The following is a 19,952-nucleotide window of genomic DNA, read 5'->3' on the forward strand; positions in this document are numbered from 1 at the left end:
TATTACATTTGTAGCAATCCGACCTATATCCATGGAACGGGCAGGGCCGAACCTTACGAGTCCAGAGCCATGAACCCGTGTGACCTACATTCCTTGGGCAAAGTCTACATTCAGCAATGGACATTAAAGCAAGACAACAACAATGGAAGAGAGAGGATTTTCGGTCTATTCTGTGTGACGTCACATTCTCTTTTTCGTAACGCCTTTTACCCGTCTTTGTATAAAATCGCCTGCATGCTATTCTGATGATTATTCGATTTAATGACTATACCAAAATACATATATTCAATTGGATCAAGCTTCAATGAAAATCAAGGAAGGTCAGAAATTGTTGCATTAATCAAAGAGATACAAAGGGCATTCAAAACGTACATAGCAGCTACGATATAGCTAACCGCTACAGCCTGTAAAGTCGGATCTGCGAGAAATCAGAAGTCTATGAATAACAATTAAAAGTAGCGGGGCTATAAATGGTGACCTCGACGTGATGATTTGAACACGTATCCTTCCGCTATTGACAAAGCCGAACACACACGGATCTCTGGAATTACATCTGTTATCTGGGAGAACATCTATTATCTGGGAGTACATCCGTTAATATCTGGTAATCCGCTGTTGCCGTCAACGTTATCTGGAAGTTTCTCGCTCATTATTAGAAGACAGCATTTTCGCCGAGGGAGCAACGATTAAAGATTTACAGTAGTTACGTTTTTGTTATTATTATTGTGTCGATAATATCGTATTTACCCGATTCTTTTATGTTCTGTTGATGTTACGTCTGTATTAATTTTTTAACACCTTCCCGTTTTATTAATTAACTATACTGAATTATTCCCAGATAAGGATCAGACCTCAAATTACTCGGCTGGAAACGTCTGAGACCACAGCAGGCATTATTTCTGTCGGGCGGAATCGAAAGCATGGCATTCTATGGGCATTCCATACCATTCACCACCGTACAGACACCGCGAACTACAGCGGCTTCAAACAAGATTACAAATATGCTAGGAACTCCAGCATTTGCCACGTCCACGAACTTATCACCACAAGTCGGATGGGTTCAGGTTAGTGGCGCTTCTTCTGTGTTGCATGATACTGTGAACACACCCATTGACCTTATGACGTTTCCTAACGACGACGCGACACCAGTCCTACGCGCCAGCACCCCGTTTTCACCTGTCGTTTTACCTACGGTGCCTTCCGCCCCCGCATTTAATTCATCCTTAATTCCCGCCGTCAATCCGACTTTTAGCGCCCTTTCCCCTCCCGATTTTTCTAATGGTGTTAATAAATCAAAACCACTTCGAAAATTTTGGCCGGAAGCGGCAGAGTTTTGGTTTAAGTGTACGGAAAGTTGGTTTGGACGGGCAAATGTAAATAGCGAAATTGATAAGTTCCATCTGGTCATTGATGCCCTAAACGAGTCGGAATTTGCTCTTGTCGAATATGCTTTATCTGCCGACACAGACCAGCCTTACAGCGTGCTAAAAGAGACTTTGTTGTACGAGTTTGGTCGGTGTGAAGACGCTAACCTCAACTCGATGTTTGAGACTATAGATATTGGTAATGATTCTCCCAGTCGTTTTGTCCATAAAATGCAGTTGTTCCTTGGCCCTGATCAAAACACTCCGCTTGGGAGAAAATTGATGAGAAACAGACTTTTAAGGTGCCTACCACCGGATGTTAGTTCCAACTTACGTGCACGCAGGGATTTAGATTTTAAGGAGCTGGTTAAATGTGCAGATGAGTTTATGAAAGGCCGACGCGTCGAGTCTCATCTCAGTGCGCATGAGGCGAGGAAACTGGCCCTTACGAACGAATCCTTGGAGAGGCGTGTTGAGATTTTATCCGATAGTGTTCGGAAATTGAATGCATCGGCTGAACGCTCGTCGGTCTCTCCCGGCAGAACAATGGCGAGCGCCGGCTTACCTCGTCCTCATGTCCCGCCATTGCGATATCGCGAGCCGCGTTGGTCTAACACCAGTAGATTGTCAGGTGTCGAGAATGGACCTCAGCGAATGTCAAGCAGCGGCGCGTGGCAGCAGAATAGCGGAAATTTTAGGTATCGTGCGCCTGGTAGGGTCCTTGGAGGCGGTCGCGCATCCGCTGGTTTTTGTTCTTACCACGAACGTTTCGGACCGAATGCCTTTCGGTGTGAGGCTCCGTGCGCTTGGGGATCCAACAATGCAAAAAACTAGTTGGGCGCGTGCATCGGAGGCCGGCGACTCGATCGCGCGCGCGTTTTATTGGATCAGCTGCCAGAGTGCATTCTCATACTAACCCTAAGTCAATTTCGTGTAATGTTAGTAACAAGGGGCCAATCAGGAGACGATCCCGTTTATTTTTTGTTTTTGATAATAACAACAAGTTAAATTTCTTGGTCGACACTGGTGCCGAAGTCTCCGTTGTTCCCCCTTTAGAGGACGATAATTGCCTATACAATTGCTCTAATACGAAGTTGGTTGCTCTCAATGACACAAATATTCGAACGTACGGCTGTAAACCACTTTCTGTGTCTCTTGTTGACTGTGGAATTTTTCGCTGGGATTTTCATATTGCAAATGTTCGTTACCCGATTCTGGGCCTTGATTTCTTAGATTATTTCCAAATGATGATTGATGTCAGTAATCGCCGACTATTTTGTATTTCACAACCGCCACGTCGCCTTTCTCAGTCTAACCCCGAACCAGAGTTTATCCCTGCCCCTATACCCGACGTTAAACCGTCCGATGTAGCAAATTTTGACGATTTTCTGCGCCTTTTTCCCACCGCATTTGACGAGTCCCGTTTTTCGTTGCCTGTTCGACATGACGTGGAGCACGAAATTGAAACCACTGGTTACCCGGTTGTCTGTCGTGTACGTAGGCTCGACCCTGTTAAACTGGCCGCTGCTAAAAAGGAAATCACTAAACTTCTGCAGTTAGGCATCATTCGTCCATCAAATTCGAGTTATGCTTCTCCATTACATTTGGTAAAGAAACCTGTTGGGTCTTACATGGTAACGGTTGATTACCGAAACCTCAATCTACACACAATTCCATCCCGATACCCTATTCCTTTAATGGCCGATATGACTGCTCACCTCGCCGGGTCCACGATATTCAGTAAGCTTGACCTTAAATCCGGTTATTTTCAAGTTCCCGTTAAACCTGAACACATACCGATTACAGCCTTTAATTGCCCACTTGGTTTGTTCGAATGGACTCGTCTGAGCCTGGGCCTTCGCAATTCCGGTGCAACCTTTCAACGCCTCATGGATACTATTTTTGGTGATCTTGATTTTATTTTCGTGTATATTGATGACGCAATTGTATATAGCAAAAGTCGGGAGGAACATGTCAGTCATTTATTAACTGTGTTTGAGCGCGTGTTGCAGTACGGCCTTATATTGAACAAGCAGAAGTGTATTTTCGGTGTGGATACAATCGACTTTCTGGGTCACACTGTAACTACCAGCGGTATTTCCCCTCCAGATTCTAAAGTTGATGCTTTGGCCAATTATCCTCGCCCGCAAACAATTCGGGGCCTCAGAACATTCCTGGGCGCTGTGAACTTCTACCATAAATTTATTCCCAACTGTGCTACCATACTGGCACCTCTAAATTCATTGATTTCGCCCACGTTGCCAAAAACTTCTCCGATTTCATGGACAGAAGAAGCAAATAAGGCATTTGAGGATATCAAATCTATCGTGGCCAACAAAGTAACTCTCACCTTCCCTCTCCCCGACGCCCAGACCCGCCTGGTCACTGACGCGAGTGGCGTTGCGGTCGCAGGTGTACTCGAACAAAAGGTCGATGGTGCATGGGCTCCGCTGTCATTTTTTTCCAGAACTCTGACCTCAGCCGAGCGCAACTACAGCACATTCGATTTGGAACTCTTAGCCGTGTATTCGTCTTTGAGGCATTTTCGTTATTATTTGGAGTCCCGGACATTCGTGATACTTACAGACCACAAGCCACTTGTTTCGGCATTGACAGGTAGATTTGAGTCGGCTTCGGCTAGGCAGAGTCGCCATCTCAGCTACATTTCAGAATACAATTGTACAATGGAGTTCCTTAAGGGTGACGAAAATGTAATTGCTGACTGCTTGTCAAGGCCCGAAATTAATGCAATTTTTACTGACTGCGCTTCCATTGTTGATTACGAATCTATGGCAAACGCTCAATCAAATGATGAATCTGTCCAGTCTTTGAGGCAGTCTCCAGAGTCCAGTTTGTGCATTGAAGCCCGAACTCTACCAGTTTCACACGTCACATTATTGGGTGATGTATCTACTGGCTCATTCCGTCCCATTGTTCCCGAGTCATTTCGCCGCGAGATTTTCAATCATTTCCATTCTCTATCACACCCCGGGATACGAGCTTCACAACGACTTATTGCAGAACGCTTTGTCTGGAAGGGCATGAATGCTAATATTAGAGATTACTCTAAGGCATGTCTATCATGCCAACAATCGAAGGTCGGTCGCCATACATTTAGCAGCATTCAAACCATATCTGTTCCTTCCCAACGATTCCACAGCGTCCATATTGATATAGCTGGCCCGCTACCATGTTGCGAAGGTTATCGGTACATCCTGCTAATAATTGATAGATTCACCCGATACCCTATAGTTGTACCCATGACCGATATACGTACCGACACGGTTGTACACGCGTTCTGCTTTCATTGGGTAGCTAACTTTGGTGCGCCTGCACAAATAACGACTGACCGAGGCGCACAGTTCACCTCGGCTACCTGGTCCGATTTGGCCAAATTTCTGGGGGCCAAACTCATTTTTACCACCAGTTTTCATCCCATGTCTGACGGTATGGCGGAACGTTTTTTCCGTTCATTAAAAGCATCTATTATGGCTCAAACCAACGAAAATGGTTGGTTAGGCAATCTTCCTTGGGTCATGCTCGGTTTACGGTCTGCATATAAGCAAGATTTAAAATGTTCATGTGCCGAGTTGGTGTACGGCACAACTCTTCGTTTGCCAGGACAATTCTTTGAGAAACCAGACTGCAATGTGGACCAGCGTTCGTTTCTTGGCGATTTGCGAAATCGTATGAACAAACTTCGCCCGACTCTCGCGCGACCTCTACTGCGAAACCCGTCATACATAGATCCCAACCTTTGGTCCTGCTCGCATGTGTTTGTTCGGGTAGATCGTGTCAAAAGGGCACTTGACCGTCCGTACGAAGGTCCTTTCCGAGTTGTTGGACGCGCGAAGAAATACTTCACGATTGACTTTGGCACACGAGTCACTACTGTTTCCATAGACCGCTTAAAACCTGCAAATACTCTATTGGATATAACGACCAGCCTCGAAAATGCTGGTAGTCCAGTTTGCAGAGTGGAAGGTGAAAACGACATTTTTACCATGAACCCTGATGTCAGATCTTTTAACGCAGATCCCAATGCGACCACTGGTTCTTTACCTTTACCCATTCCTCCACAGCAATCTCCGCCGTTCGAGCCCATCATTCCCGATATACCCGTTCGCACCAGCAGGGCTGGCCGGTTACTTCGCCGCCCGGCACGCTGGAAAATTTATGAGACTGATCTTTGAAATTTTAATCGATATTTTGGATTTTTTTTTTATTGTGCTTTGTATTGTTATTTTTTGGCATGGCGATATGGAACCTGGTGTCCGGCGCTCGGTAGTATGATCGATGGTGGTGTTCAGCGGTTTCGTGTTAAGCACAGTTTTGAAGGCGTCACAACGCCTTAACCTAATCTCGTCTTACACACAAAAACACAACACCTACACACAATATGTTCATACACCCACCAATAACATATACACGTGTCCGTGATTGCATGTTTGTGATGTTGTGCGACAGTTTTAATGGCGCTTGGTTTTAGATGTTTTTCAGATAAATTGGACACTCCTGATCCTTATCTTATTTCTTCCCCTTTCTATTCGCCTTGTGTGTCGGATTTGCTACAACTGGAACATAACCATTTAAAAGCCAATTTAGTAATTTTTCGTCGGCAAGGGAGGTCTTGTAGCAATCCGACCTATATCCATGGAACGGGCAGGGCCGAACCTTACGAGTCCAGAGCCATGAACCCGTGTGACCTACATTCCTTGGGCAAAGTCTACATTCAGCAATGGACATTAAAGCAAGACAACAACAATGGAAGAGAGAGGATTTTCGGTCTATTCTGTGTGACGTCACATTCTCTTTTTCGTAACGCCTTTTACCCGTCTTTGTATAAAATCGCCTGCATGCTATTCTGATGATTATTCGATTTAATGACTATACCAAAATACATATATTCAATTGGATCAAGCTTCAATGAAAATCAAGGAAGGTCAGAAATTGTTGCATTAATCAAAGAGATACAAAGGGCATTCAAAACGTACATAGCAGCTACGATATAGCTAACCGCTACAGCCTGTAAAGTCGGATCTGCGAGAAATCAGAAGTCTATGAATAACAATTAAAAGTAGCGGGGCTATACATTAGTCTAAAATCGCGGAATTGGTATAATCGATATGTCGGCGGTTTGTAATAAATCTTACACATAAAAACACAATTATTAACTTTTAAATTTTAGATAATATTTTCGAAAAATATGTAACATATGCATGTTGCATTTACTGCCTGTTTCATGTTTAATTAAACAGATTGCCTCTCAACGTATCGGTATAGGCTACAATATTGTTATACATAGGCTACAATTTTAGTACAATTTTTGTAAAACAACACTAGTCCAGTGTTCTACCATCTATCCTTGTGAAAACAATGTATATTCTCCCAACCCAGAACGTGCGGCGCTTCTCTGCTCGGTCAGTTGTGCTTGCACAGTATTTCCACCAGGTTGCCCTTGATTTGTGCTGCCACTTGCTCCTTGCTGCCCACCGGCGGCTGTGCTGTTTCCCCGAGCGCCGTCTTGGCCGCCTCCGCATTTCTGACACACCATACAGCTCAGTGGACAAGCGATTCTTGTATGGGGATACTGCCCATCGCCCATACAGTAACCCATCTGGTTCCAGTAATCGCAATCTTTATTATAATCAGCACAATCTGAAACAAACCAAATGGATAATAATTTAATTCATCTTTGCTGAATTGATTCAAAACCTATGCAAAAATAACTTAAATCAATGAATGAATTAATATCAGATTTTGTAACCTCGCGTGGAGGGGTAGCGACAGTCGTTATATAACTCGGGTGTTATTTTTCATACACTTCAAACTTTTTTACCACATGTGTAACTTCATAGGTGATTATTTTTTTGATTTTTAACGTCTATGGATACCATAACTGCTTGAATGAATACACCTCGTACCAGTTTACGAGTTGCCAAGTATGTTACCATTGTAGGTGATTGCTTTTGAAAAGAAGGGGGATTTTTTTATTTTGTTATGTGTGGTTGATAACTTCCATTAGTGACCACTGGGTTGAATCAATTGCCGTTGAGTGTCTTACCCAAGAACACATATGCTCATCGTGGTTTTAGCTTACCGTTTCGACATGGTGGTTTTGCAGGTGGAAGGTTGCACCCCGCACACACTTTGCACGACTTCATACAACCAGCTCGGTTTGCGCCAGTGCACATATTCCTTGCGTATATTGCATCACAGTACGTCTCACCGAGTTGGTTTCTACAGTTAACTGAAAAAATGGTTGAATATGTTTAATTAATTAATTTATCTGTATCGTTATAAATAAAAAATGCTCTTTTGGCAATTATACCTTTATTTACCGTAAGGTAAAAGCAGTGTTTTTTCATACTAATTAAAGCTATACCTGAATAGAACAATTTAGATCTAGTATATAGTAGGGTGGGGGAAGACGGGACACCTTTAGCACATAATATCTAAATATTCTGATTGTGTTTTAAACAATTAGCAACGGTCTATGGAAGTCGTGAGGATATGGTTTTATAATTCTTTAAATGTTCTTTGTTTACTACCAAAGGGGACGAGAAAATTGAAAGAAAATGTGTCCCATCTTTCCCCAAACAAAGAACATTTGAAAAATTATAAAACCGTTAGACGCCGTTAATTGTTTTGTTAAACGTGGTAAAAGAGTCAAAACTTATAAACGTGGTAAAGGAGTCAAAACTTACCAAAAGTACTATATAGTAGGGTGGGGAAGATAAGACACTTTTTCATTCTATATTCTCGTTCCACTTAGTAGTAGACGAAGAACATTCAAAAAGTTATAAAACAGTAACCTCACGAATCCCATACACCGTTGTTAATTGTTTAAAACGCGATGAGGGTATTTGGAGATTGTGTGCTAAAGGTGTCCCAACTTACACAAGGTACTATATATTTAGTTAGCGCCACTCACTGTCGCATGTTGTAGCACTTGTGATGCCCATGCTTGCTCTTGCTTCAGCGGACGTTTCGCCACATGGTGTACAAACTGCACAAGTCCGTTGACACATCAATCTCAAGGCACCAGAACACATCGTTGGTGTGTACAACTTCCATGTAGCGCAAGCTGAATTGCTGTCAGAACAGACGGCAGCTGGAGGAAAAACATTGGTTATCATGACATAATATATTTTATTTATCTTTTTAAAAAAGATAGCGAAGATCATATATTACTTGGTACCGACAGCAAAAAAATGATACCGACAGCAAAACGACATTCGTTAAAACACCTTTACGGATAAAACGTTTCGGAAAGGGTATCACTTAAAAGACGTTTCTGTTGAACCCAAAATTATAACGGTTTTATTTATGTGAGCCAATTTACACCGTATACTTACAGCAACCGACAGAAACTTGGTTCACCAGAATACTTCGTAGAAGATTTGTGTTAATGCCAACTCCTGCTCGAAAGAAGAAGACGGTCAAAACAAATCCGATTGCTGGTCCCATGGTCTTCATAGTGAAAGTCGTCTTTGGTTGTTGGTTCCAATTTTGGATGAATTTTAAAGCTGGTGTGCTACTTATATAACTCTATAATTGAGTCATTGGAATATACGTTCTTACGTTTCAATCCACGCAGCGAGTTATACAAGGTTCACTCTACGGGATAAACAAACCGCACGTGTTCTGAGTTTTGTTTTACAGATTATTTACAACTCGAGCGGTAAAATTATCTGGGTGCAACAAACTGCAATTAGGGACATGTCGTGAGTGTGTTTCCGTTTTTTATAAAAGTTTGGCATAGTGCGATTCGGGCCGTGTATTGGCTCATGGAGTACAATTGCCACAGACAGGTAAACAGACAGGTTGCTTAAACAGACACCTAAACCCAATTGACTGGTTAAACTAAGGATATGTCCTCGAACATTACATTTAAAAGGGGAAATTGACTGCATTTTCTGGTCGTGGAATTTGGTTTGACCTTACCCAAATATACGCCACAGACACGCTACCCATGTCTCATTGGGCAGCCGCTCAGCGTTGCTATAAATAACAAATACGTTTTTATTAATAACAAATACGTGTTTCATGCTCGTGCTGCGGCTGTACTACTATGGAACAAAAAGAACAACAACTACTAATAATAAATTGGAAAACTTGTTTTTGTTTTAGTCGCATTTTACAGAGATATATTTGTCCCTCGTTATTTTTTTCTTAAAACATATATAATTGTCTCAAAATTTCCCAATTCGTTAAGGTGACCTCTCAAGCGTGGTGTAGTAATTAGAAAGTTAATAAATATATCACCATATTATCACGCCTCCGAAATTACGTTCTTAACTGTTTAAAATACAATCGAGTTATTTGAACTGTTTGTGAAAAAGATGCTCCATGTTGGAGCCTAGAGTACTAAATCAATTTGTGTACGATTGTAGTCATATAGATTTCTTTCGATAAACCGATGTTTTTTATTGCCATGGTCATTTCGTAGTGTGCATTTAGTCTTAAACTTTTAAAAAATTGACCTAAAAATGAAAAAAAATAAACGGTGTTTTGTGTGAAATACTGGCACAGCGGATAAGGTGTGGAAATTCCCGCGATTTTTCAGAGAAATTTGCTGCTACAAAGTCCCATTAAAAAAAATACTTTCAGATGATTTTTGCATTTTTTGGTATACATTATTTATTTCTGGTCTGTACCTTTTTTTTCCCTTTTCTAAAAGACATTTTGTAACGGACACTATTATATTCTTTTATTTAACTTGAAAACAGTAAAAATGGTTGATTTACTGCAAAAACTCAGTTGTGTATATATATAATGAGGTAGTAGACATTAAATCAATTGAAGTTGATGAAAAATAGGACAATAATTTAGAAAAAAAACTTTCAAATTTCAAGAATAACTGAATATAAAATGTAAAAGGCAACGGCAGTCGTTATAACATGGGTGTTCTGTTTCATACACCTCGAGCCAGCTTACGAGTTACCACATATGTGGATTTGTGGGTGATTATTTTTGTAATATATTGCTGATAACTTGAACAACAACTGATAAAGTAACTCAAAGCAATTGCGGTTGTTTGTCTATGAAAACATTCGCTTACAATGCTACTATACATATGGGACTACTATGAACTAGTCCCGGACTAGTTCATACAACAAAAAAATCAAATATATTCCATAGTCTATACAGTAAACGATATGTAAAAAAAAAACATAACAGTTTTTTCATAATATAAAATAAAAAAAAAGAAAAGAAGAAAGAAATAGTTTTAAAACCATTTATCAAAATAAAGTTAAAAATCGACAGTCATACTGCATTTTCTGACCAATAATAGTAAATAGTATACATTAGGTGTGTACGTGGCAACTATAAATATTCAATAATTTCTTAACTTCTAATATATAGTAGGGTGGAAGAAGATGGGACACCTGTTCATTCTGTTTTCTCCAAATTAGGAGTAAACAAAAAACATTAAAAAAATTATAAAATCATATCCTCTTAATCACCATAGACTGTTGTTAATTTTTTAAAACACGATCAGGATATTAAAATATTTTATGTGCTAAAGGTGTCCCATCTTCCCCCACCATACTATATTTCGTTTATCCACTGCATTGGATTTACTTGTCTATGACTGCAAATTAAAAAAATATAACAGGTTTCAATTACTTAGCATTCTAATAAATGCCTTGAATCTACCCTGATTTGGTGCTTATAAGGCAGAACAATTCTTCCATAAAGAATCACAGTCAGGATCTGGAGTTACAAAATACATAATGGACAAAATTAAGTACAAGAGATACATATTTCGCGTAAATGGCATCGTCAGTCTCTTATTTAAATACCATCTTTTGTTATTTCTCATATATTAAACAATTTGTTGGAGTTAATTTTTGTCTGGTATGTATTCCGTAGCACCAGACCTTTATTAGTATGCCTTGCGTGGTACATACCCTCACATGAAAAGAAAAAAATCTCGTTTCAGTATAGAGCCCCCATATCAATTGCACCAAGCAGTGTCCTTTAAACACATCCCTTTAAACCATAAAGCTGTCAGCCTGTCTCGCTCCGGCAAATCAGTGAAGTCTTCTTTATGCTCAGGGGTCTTAAAGATATTAATTTAAAGTTGGGCGGCGGAGCAATAGTTAGGGGCCCTGCTTGTAACTAAACCTCAAGGCTTGCTGTGCATTCCTAACAACCCCTCAACCAATTTTTTATTTAAAAGTATTTCATAAACTTTTTAGTCCATAATAAAAACCTTACTTACAACTGCATGACTTACAGAATTTAGGTATATTTCCATTAGAAAAAGCAAGCAAAAAAACATAAACTCGGGGACAATTAGGAAAACAAAGATAACATAATGATGTAATAAGGGGATGTAATGATGTTTTGAACCTTTATGCTTTTGAGATATATTGGCATGTTTTTTTAGGTGACATTCAGTTTTACTTAAGAAACTGATTTCATGTGCATACACCGATTTTGAATAAAAGAAAAACATTCCCTGATGAAGTCTTGCCAAATGGCAGAAATAGACAACATTTTTTGTAAACCAGAGTCATTAAAAAATAATAAAACGTCGAAAAAACGATTTTCATACCGGATAAGCCATTAAAAGATTATTTAAGTAAATTCATTAAACATTATAAGACTTACCATGGGTGGAGGGATTACTCTTTGCGATCGAACTTTGTTGGTGTGTTCAAGGTATGCTGTGGTTAAATCATTCTGAAGCTGATGTGACAAGCAGGTTGCGCACAGTTTACAAATCTGGTTGATGGTATTGTTAAATATGGTGGAACAAGGCAATTTGGGGTAAATAATGGCTGGGTAGACCTGCCGACACTGTCACCCTAAGTCTAGTGCCTATGATTATAAATTAGAAATACATGGATTTTGTTATAAATTAACAAGTGTTTTTCAAACCATAAAATGGATGCTAAATAAAGTAAATGGGGCTTGAAAATACAGAAATTAATAATGGGATAGGCAGCTAGGTTGTTAGATTACCCAAACACCATTGAGTTTGTAAACTCAAGTAGTTCTAAGCATTTTTTTCGAATTTTTCACACAATTTGTGGTGACATTGCTTACATGCAGGTACAAGTTGAAAAATAGGGGTAACATTATGGATTTAATTGATTGGGTTTGTAGAATAGTAAATACTTTTGCTCTGCTTAGTTGTGTAGATACCTAGAAGCAGAGATAAAGCCGTTTTATGCCTAAAACTTGTATGCTAAACGGGGTGGGGCGTATGTGTCCTTGGGTAAGACAGCAATTGCTCCAACCCAGTGGTCACTAATAGGTTGTCCAAATTATCAGCCATACATAGAAAAAAGATTTTCTCAAAATAAAACACACATGGTAACTTATAAGCTGGCACAGGGTGTATAAAACAGAACACCTTTGTTATAACAACTGTCATTTTCTGACTACGTGTAGATAAAGCAAGTTACATTCATTTAGGCTATATTGTCAAGGTATAGGTATGGAGCTATAAAACTTACATCCGTGTCACAGTTTTCACATTTAATACACTGTGTGTCGTATACAGAGATGTCGCGCTGTTGAACATCAATGTTCTCCTCTGATCCTGGACTGCAACATGTTAAATAAGTTGAATTATTCAAAAATGAACTATTTGTGGTTAATGTGTATAATGTAGGATTTACCAAAAATCTGCCAAAATTTTGGACTGTATAATTCAGTGCTCTTCAACCGGTGTGCACGGTGCACCCTAGGGTGCATCAAAATATGCCAGGGGTGCACCAGTACAAAAGGGTATACAAGGGTGCATCACAAACTTCAACAATTTTCAGCAATAATACTCAGTTTTGAACATTTTTAACAAATTTAGCCATTTTTCTACAGTTTTTTATATGAATTCTATATCTTGCATCACTGGGAATTGCGAAACTTCATTAGTTTTACGTTAAAGCAATCAGGGGTGCATGAGTTTGTCGCAACAACTTTAGGGGTTCACCAACCCAAAAAAGGTTGAAGAGCACTGGTATAATTATCCTAACTTAACTGTTATTATGATGAAGTATTTACGAAAGTTAGAACCTTATGTGGCTAATGTAAATAGTTTTTTTTTATTAAATATTCATGGACAACTGTTTTTATAAAATGTTATTTTGCATGAAATATTGCCAATCGCTTTTTATTGTATTGTTGAAGTATTTGTATATACTAGGTGCCATGGCACAAAAAAGCGCCATGGCACATAAACCATGCCGTGGCACCTAAAGCATGCCCTTATATTGAACATAAACAATTACAATACAGATTGTTCACATCATATGTCGTTTACTTGCCCTTAGGTGGGTGGTCACTACATAAAATTGTGATTTACCTTTTCAAACCAATTCTTGAAGTTCTAGTTGCAACACCAGCTAATGTTAATGTATTAAACACAACTTGTTCGTACATCAATGCATTTGCGTCAAAATGAGCACTTGACAGGTTGGGAGACATGTTTACCTCCATCAAATAAACCTGGTAATAGGATATATATAAACATATTATATATATATATATATAATATATAGTAGGGTGGGGGAAGATGGGACAACTTTTTATTTCAAAAACGATCAGTATTTTTAAATATTATGTGCTAAAGGTGTTCTATCTTCCCCACAGTACTGTAAATGTATTGAATGAATGAATGAATGAACCAGTGTAACTAACTTTATGCTTGGTGGCCGGTTAATTGCAGTCGTTAAACACTGCCACACCGGTGTCCTGTTTTATACACCCTGTGCCACCTTACAAGATACCAAGTATGTTACTTCGTGGGCGATTATTTTTTGGGGGGCATTTTTTATGTGTGGCTGATTAATGACCACTGGGTTGGAGCAATTGCCTTTTAATATCTTACTCAAGGACACCTACGCCCAGAATGGTACAGCAAAGAGCTTTAAACCCATTCCCTCTGGGTTAGAGGCAGGGGTGCTAACCACTTTGCCACGGCAGTGACGGCACCAGACATTTAAATACATGTAGGTAACAGATAAAAATAAAAACATAGGCACCAAACATTTTAAAATGTAGGGGAGGAAGGGATAGTTATACATGCATTACTATGACACAAATTTGGTTCTACGGTTTACTGATTACTGCAGTACAGAAAATTTCGGGGTAGACCTGCCCACCCTGCCACTCTAGGTTTGGTGCCTATGGCATAATGTTGCCTGGTATAAAATATCAACCTAAAGTTTGAAACAGGGGTTACATCATGTGTTTTAACTTTAGTAAAGCCTTAACTTTTTTTTCAACTGTTAGGTGTCTATGTGATAATATAAATCAAAAAACATTGCGTTTGACAAATATTCAACGAGGTTCCCTATGTTTGACAACTATGGGTGTAACTGTATTTTAACACTGTCACCCCAATTTAAAAAAAAAGAAGTTATGAATGCAATAGCTCAAACAACATACCTTCAAGTCAGCTCCAAGCACAAAATCAAACCGTACAAGCTCGAAAAACGAATCAGACCCATACGGATAACTGGCCCCAGCAGATTTGATGTCGTTTTGTTTTTCGCGAATAATTTCAGCAACAGCAGAGTAAATATCAGCTTCTAGTTTCTCAGGATTTTTTTCTAATGAACGAATAAACTCAAGCAAGGAGTTTTTATGCGACATGTGAAGCCTGTTGTACATGTATCGTAACGAAGGCATCTGAAAGTTAAAGTCTACTTTATTTTACAAGCATTGGAAAAATTCATACAACAAAGTTTTTTTTCTAGGTTTTGTGTATAGCAACTACCAGAATGATGATTCCAGTTTAGGGGATCATAACAATAATATCTCTTAATGAGTATTTTATAGGCAAGATTTCTTTTATAATGCTGTAGCATTTATTTTTAACCCAGTGGTCACTAATTGGTTGTCCAAATTATCGCCCACACATAAAAAAATGAAAAAAATCTTCCAAAAATAATCACCCACAGAGTAACATACATGGTAACACGTATGCGGGCATAAGGTGTATTAACACTTGTATTATAACAACTGTTGTTTTCTGGCAACGCAAAGATAAAATAATTTACATTGAGATGAACATATATGTCATATGAGCGTTGGCCAGACATGGTCTGGTCCCATGGCTGTCTCAATGGTTAAGCAATTACATCACAACACAATAAACAATACCAGCCTATTGGTTCTACTGTCTTGAATAAATAAACAGTTTAAATATACCTCCCACGTAGGTGTATAATCATCTGCAACAACATATTTGTTTGGATTGTTAACATCAAGTGGAAGGTACGGCTCTGGACAATATCTGAAAATAATTGCTGTGAATACAAAACTAAGTATCTCAGTAATAAAACCAAATGGCCAATAAAGCAGTAAGCGGTATTAGGGGGTTGTAGCTTCTTTAATTTTTTCTTTAGAAAAGCCCACCCCGCCTCTTATTTTTCCTTTTTTTTAGACTAAAAACCCTTCTTTTATAATTTTCTGGCTTGGCCACTAAGTGAAGCGGATGGATTTAAGGTATGAGTTGAAGGAATTTCCTACCGTACATAAAAAATACACCAAAAAAAGCGGGCATAAGGTGTGTGAAACATAGCGCCTGTCCGACAGGGTTACATTACAACACAGGCGACCTGTGTTGTAACGACTGTCGCTGCATCTGCATGTATGTGTTCTTGCATGATACACGCCAATGGCTGCAACCCAGCGGTCCATTATGTCCTGTTTGATGTGGCCGCCATGGCCTTACATAAAATATTCTAAATTAGTTAATCATCTGCAATTTACTGCAAATATAGGTGTATAAAACAGAACACCTGTGCTATAACGACTGTCATTGCTTGATTACCTTATCAGCCATTCTCCTTTGTAAACATATACTCTTAGAGGGTCGACAGATGTGATAACAGTATATATACCAATGTCAAACTTCTTTCCATCGACTAAGAGAGGATCTTTTACAAACTCTTGCACAAAACTATTCGAGGCGTCCAAGTTTAACTCTGTGCGAGGGAATTTCTTGTCATAAATTAAAAATAATTTTGTATAAGGTATTGTCAATCTGTGGTTTTCAAGGGACATACTAAAGTTAAATCTAAACTTTTAGATATTCCCAAATATGATCTAGAGGCACCACTAAAGTTTCAAAAAATGAAACAGCTTTTAAAAACACATAAAAAAGCTGTATATGTATTGTTATAATTTGTTAAGATAACAGGAGATAACATAATATTCAACTTCTTATTTATCTTTTTGAAAACAATACAATAGCGAAGTTTATTTTATTTAAAGAGCGTAAAGAAGGAAACCAACAGGAAAACAACAGTTGATAAAACACACTATGGATAAAAGGGGTAAAAAAGAGTGTCAGTTAAAAAGCGTGGCTGTTGCACCAAACATATGGCAAACTTACACAGACTAAAATTTAATTAAAACAAGGTACTAAGCAATTAGAAGAAAATGTGGGGAAAGACACAGCCCCTACAATAGGGGGTGTCGGCTTTAAAGAGTACACTTCTAAATACACCCGTACTAACCTGTCATTGCTTTGATGGTAATTCCTCGGTGTTGGTTATTTTTCTGCACCCATAGTTTATCTGGGTTATTCTGAACGTGCTTTTTAAAATCCTCTTTGTCTTTGGGCAGTTGGAATGCTGTTGGTATATACCTGAAAGAAATATAAGTTTTTTTCCTATTTTAAATTTATATACATGGTCTCCCATCCATTACCATTGGAGTCCTTGTCACCTACCTTTAAAATCCTTGCTTCGCATAACCAGTGTTTTGGTTTTATTTTAATAGGATATATAAGTGACTATTACTATATACCCTTTTTATATAAAGTCAAATTGTGGAATAAAATGAACTAACCTTGACTTGGAACTTGCAAGATATACTTTGCTGGTGAGATATCCAGAACCAGGAAAATGATTTATCTGTCAAGGCAGGTAACAATTATTGAAGAAAGAAACTGCTTTTTACCATGTATGTAACATTCAAGTTTTGAAATTTGTTTTTAGACAGCCAGTGATTTCGACAGGTAACCTATAGGAGATCACTAGACTGAAGTAATTGTTGTGGCTTGCACAAGGACAAATACGCCTACAATGGTAGCAGGGTCTCAAATCCATTACTTTTGGTTAGAAGCAGGTGTGCTAACCACTTTAGTGTGGCGCTGAACATGCAGCAGTAAACTTTAAATACCCATTGAAAAAAGGTTTGATGCATTTTAATTAAAAGAGCTGTACAAAAATAGAAACATGCTATGGCTGTGCCTGGCTGGCCCGTGGGTATTCTGTATTTTTTTCAATTCACTCATATAAAATGAACTTTTCGCATAACTTTTACCAGGTTTAAAAAATAATTAAATCTAACTAAAGCTACGAAAATGGCACCAATTTATAACCATGAAATTTACTTACAAGTTGGTTAGGCTTTAGATTTGAGGAGCTAACTTTAGATGGGAATGGGTAATCATACGACCACATAACGTCCCAGGTCCCTGTCTTCGTATCCCAACGATCAAACCCAGCGGCTTTAAACACATTTCTTACGTGTTCCATGTGTGGTGTGTCCGCACTGGTAATTGCACCCAAGTATATAAAGATTAAACCATAGGTCCAAAAGAGATGTTATAGGTTTAAAGACCAAAGTATGTATATATATATATTATAGTAATATATCATAATTAGTGTAAAATCTTATCAACTATAACCAAAGTCATGGGTTAAAAATAGTACACAGTTACATTCTTGGTAGCTTGAAAGAGTATGAAGCCTCTGCTTCTAGTGCAGACATCTGTGTTATGTTATAACTCAATGCTCCACCGAAAATACATATATAATGAGGCCGCTCTAACGTATATCATACAAATACATCCCTTTGAATATAATAATAATTCTAAGTATGAAATATGAGTAATATACCTCTTAGCTGCAAGCCAATATTTTGGTTTAGATGAAGCCACTGCAGTATTAGATTGAACCGGATTTAGATTGAACTGTTTTGCATCTAATGCACGCAGTTGTTTCTTCTGTAGGTTTTTTATCTCCATAACTTGTGAAAATAGTAGATAAAAACCTGAAAAATAATGTTTTACTACTTAACCTGTATATTTTATATACCAACACAAAAACAGTGCCTAAAAATATATATATTATATATATACTTTAAAATAGTATATAATATAACACAGGGGTGCTTGAATTTATACACTCTTGGGTCTTGACAAAAGCTACAAACATGTAACCCCAAGTACGCAGGGTAATCAAACCAACCCAAACCAACATGCATTTTAGTAGTAAACAATACAACCATAAGGTAAAATTTGTCCCACAAGTTTGTTGGTTTAACTATGATAGCCTTGTATTTACAAAAGTTTGGTCCTTAAGTCTACATGGCTGCACCTTCATCTCAATTTATATGGAACGCATGGTATGTCTACGTCTACTATGTCATAGCTGATAGGACAAGTTTGTAATTTGTATCATTACCACTATGACTCAAACAAAGTGATGGACTAGCACCAATGTGCGCCAATTTTAAGTTGCAATAATTGCAGTCTCCAATGAAAATAATGAGAAAAAATTGTCTTCATTTTGACTCCTAGTTTAAACTATGATTAATTACAATTATTTCAATTTGTAACTCCTTTTAAAAATGTAACTGCTTTTAAAAATCCTACCATAAAAAATACATGAGTACACAACACTCTGATACTTAAAATGGGATTCACACACTTGTATTTACAAGCAGTGCATGAATAATTGTTATATTGCTTACCTAGAAACACAGTAGCAATGACCAAATATTGAATTCTGTAGCTTGAAAATCTCATACTTCTTAGGTTATTCTTTATACAGCGTACAAGAGATGTGCTTGAGCTCATAATCCACTCCAGAAAACTTTAGTCTGTCGATAATTATGCCATAAAATTAATACAAAATGTTACAATTGATATTCTGTTCTAAAAGGTCATAGTAAAATTGGTTTAAAGATTAACAGTTTCGGTTTTATTGGATTAATTTAGAGTATATTATATTATTGTTCTGATTTAATAATTGTTATAAAAACATTTCTGATTTGCATTATAAATTTTGCTGTTTTGGTATTATATGCATTATTATAAGTTTTATATCACAGTAAGACAAACAAATAACCCGAAAATAAAAAGTATAATAAACTGAACTTTTGAAACAGCTAAGAAATCCAAATATTTTTGCACACTACACAAATAAACTCACGGTTGGTTCACTGCTGTTTATTTGTACAGTGAGAATTTCTAGACTTTATTCGAGGTTTACACCGACGTCACAGTGGAACCAGAATCGTGAGTCAGCCATTATGACATCATGCTGACTCGGCATTTCGTAAATTCTACGTGCCGTGTGAAGAAACGTGCACACGAGTAATAACAAAGTCACGTGATCAAAATTTAAAGGGAAAGCAAAAATATATTTTTAAATTTTTACATAATTTTTCCATGACAAACTTATGTGTAATTAAATGGTATAAACAATAAAATTTAACTAATATAATCAAATGATTTAGTTCTATACTACCAGACACCAGTTTTTTTACGTGAATTGTTAATCTCACTTTAAGAGAGTGCCGTGTGCAAATTACGATACTCCACGGAAA

The 19,952-nt window shown here is 38.0% G+C and overlaps 2 protein-coding genes across 2 annotated transcripts; both read right to left on the reverse strand.

The window, feature by feature from the left end:
• Window positions 1-6,453: 6,453 nt before the first annotated feature.
• On the reverse strand, window positions 6,454-9,914 carry LOC149741374 (uncharacterized). The gene is made up of 4 exons (XM_089889316.1): window positions 8,723-9,914; window positions 8,299-8,478; window positions 7,465-7,614; window positions 6,454-7,022 (listed from the first exon to the last, which is right to left on the reverse strand). Exons 1-4 carry the CDS (start codon window positions 8,841-8,843, stop codon window positions 6,724-6,726), a joined length of 750 nt encoding a protein of 249 aa, XP_089745442.1. The 5' UTR covers window positions 8,844-9,914; the 3' UTR covers window positions 6,454-6,723.
• Window positions 9,915-10,050: 136 nt separating this feature from the next.
• Window positions 10,051-19,715, reverse strand: LOC149741375 (putative tubulin polyglutamylase ttll-15). Its single transcript, XM_089889303.1, has 13 exons — window positions 19,556-19,715; window positions 19,095-19,223; window positions 18,239-18,392; window positions 17,735-17,891; window positions 17,184-17,248; window positions 16,850-16,980; window positions 16,162-16,315; window positions 15,537-15,621; window positions 14,772-15,014; window positions 13,687-13,829; window positions 12,839-12,929; window positions 11,988-12,101; window positions 10,051-11,433 (listed from the first exon to the last, which is right to left on the reverse strand). The coding sequence occupies exons 2-13, from the start codon at window positions 19,198-19,200 to the stop codon at window positions 11,329-11,331; spliced, it is 1,548 nt and encodes a 515-aa protein (XP_089745429.1). The 5' UTR covers window positions 19,201-19,223; window positions 19,556-19,715; the 3' UTR covers window positions 10,051-11,328.
• Window positions 19,716-19,952: the final 237 nt, after the last annotated feature.

This window comes from Ciona robusta, chromosome 1, assembly GCF_009617815.1.
Source record: "Ciona robusta chromosome 1, ASM961781v2".
Lineage (NCBI taxonomy): Eukaryota > Metazoa > Chordata > Ascidiacea > Phlebobranchia > Cionidae > Ciona > Ciona robusta.

Bases quoted from the DNA above. Each gene is read 5' to 3' on its own strand.
- LOC149741374 (XM_089889316.1), bottom strand. From the start codon at position 8,843: ATGAAGACCATGGGACCAGCAATCGGATTTGTTTTGACCGTCTTCTTC. The intron at 7,615-8,298 runs GTGAGTGGCGCT...CCATTTTTTCAG, and splicing joins AAGTGCTACAACATGCGACA to TTAACTGTAGAAACCAACTC. The intron at 7,023-7,464 runs GTAAGCTAAAAC...GGTTTGTTTCAG, and splicing joins AAAACCACCATGTCGAAACG to ATTGTGCTGATTATAATAAA.
- LOC149741375 (XM_089889303.1), bottom strand. From the start codon at position 19,200: ATGAGCTCAAGCACATCTCTTGTACGCTGTATAAAGAATAACCTAAGA. The intron at 18,393-19,094 runs GTAAGCAATATA...ATTATTTTTCAG, and splicing joins CATTGCTACTGTGTTTCTAG to GTTTTTATCTACTATTTTCA. The intron at 11,434-11,987 runs GTAAGTCTTATA...AATATCTTTAAG, and splicing joins GAGTAATCCCTCCACCCATG to ACCCCTGAGCATAAAGAAGA.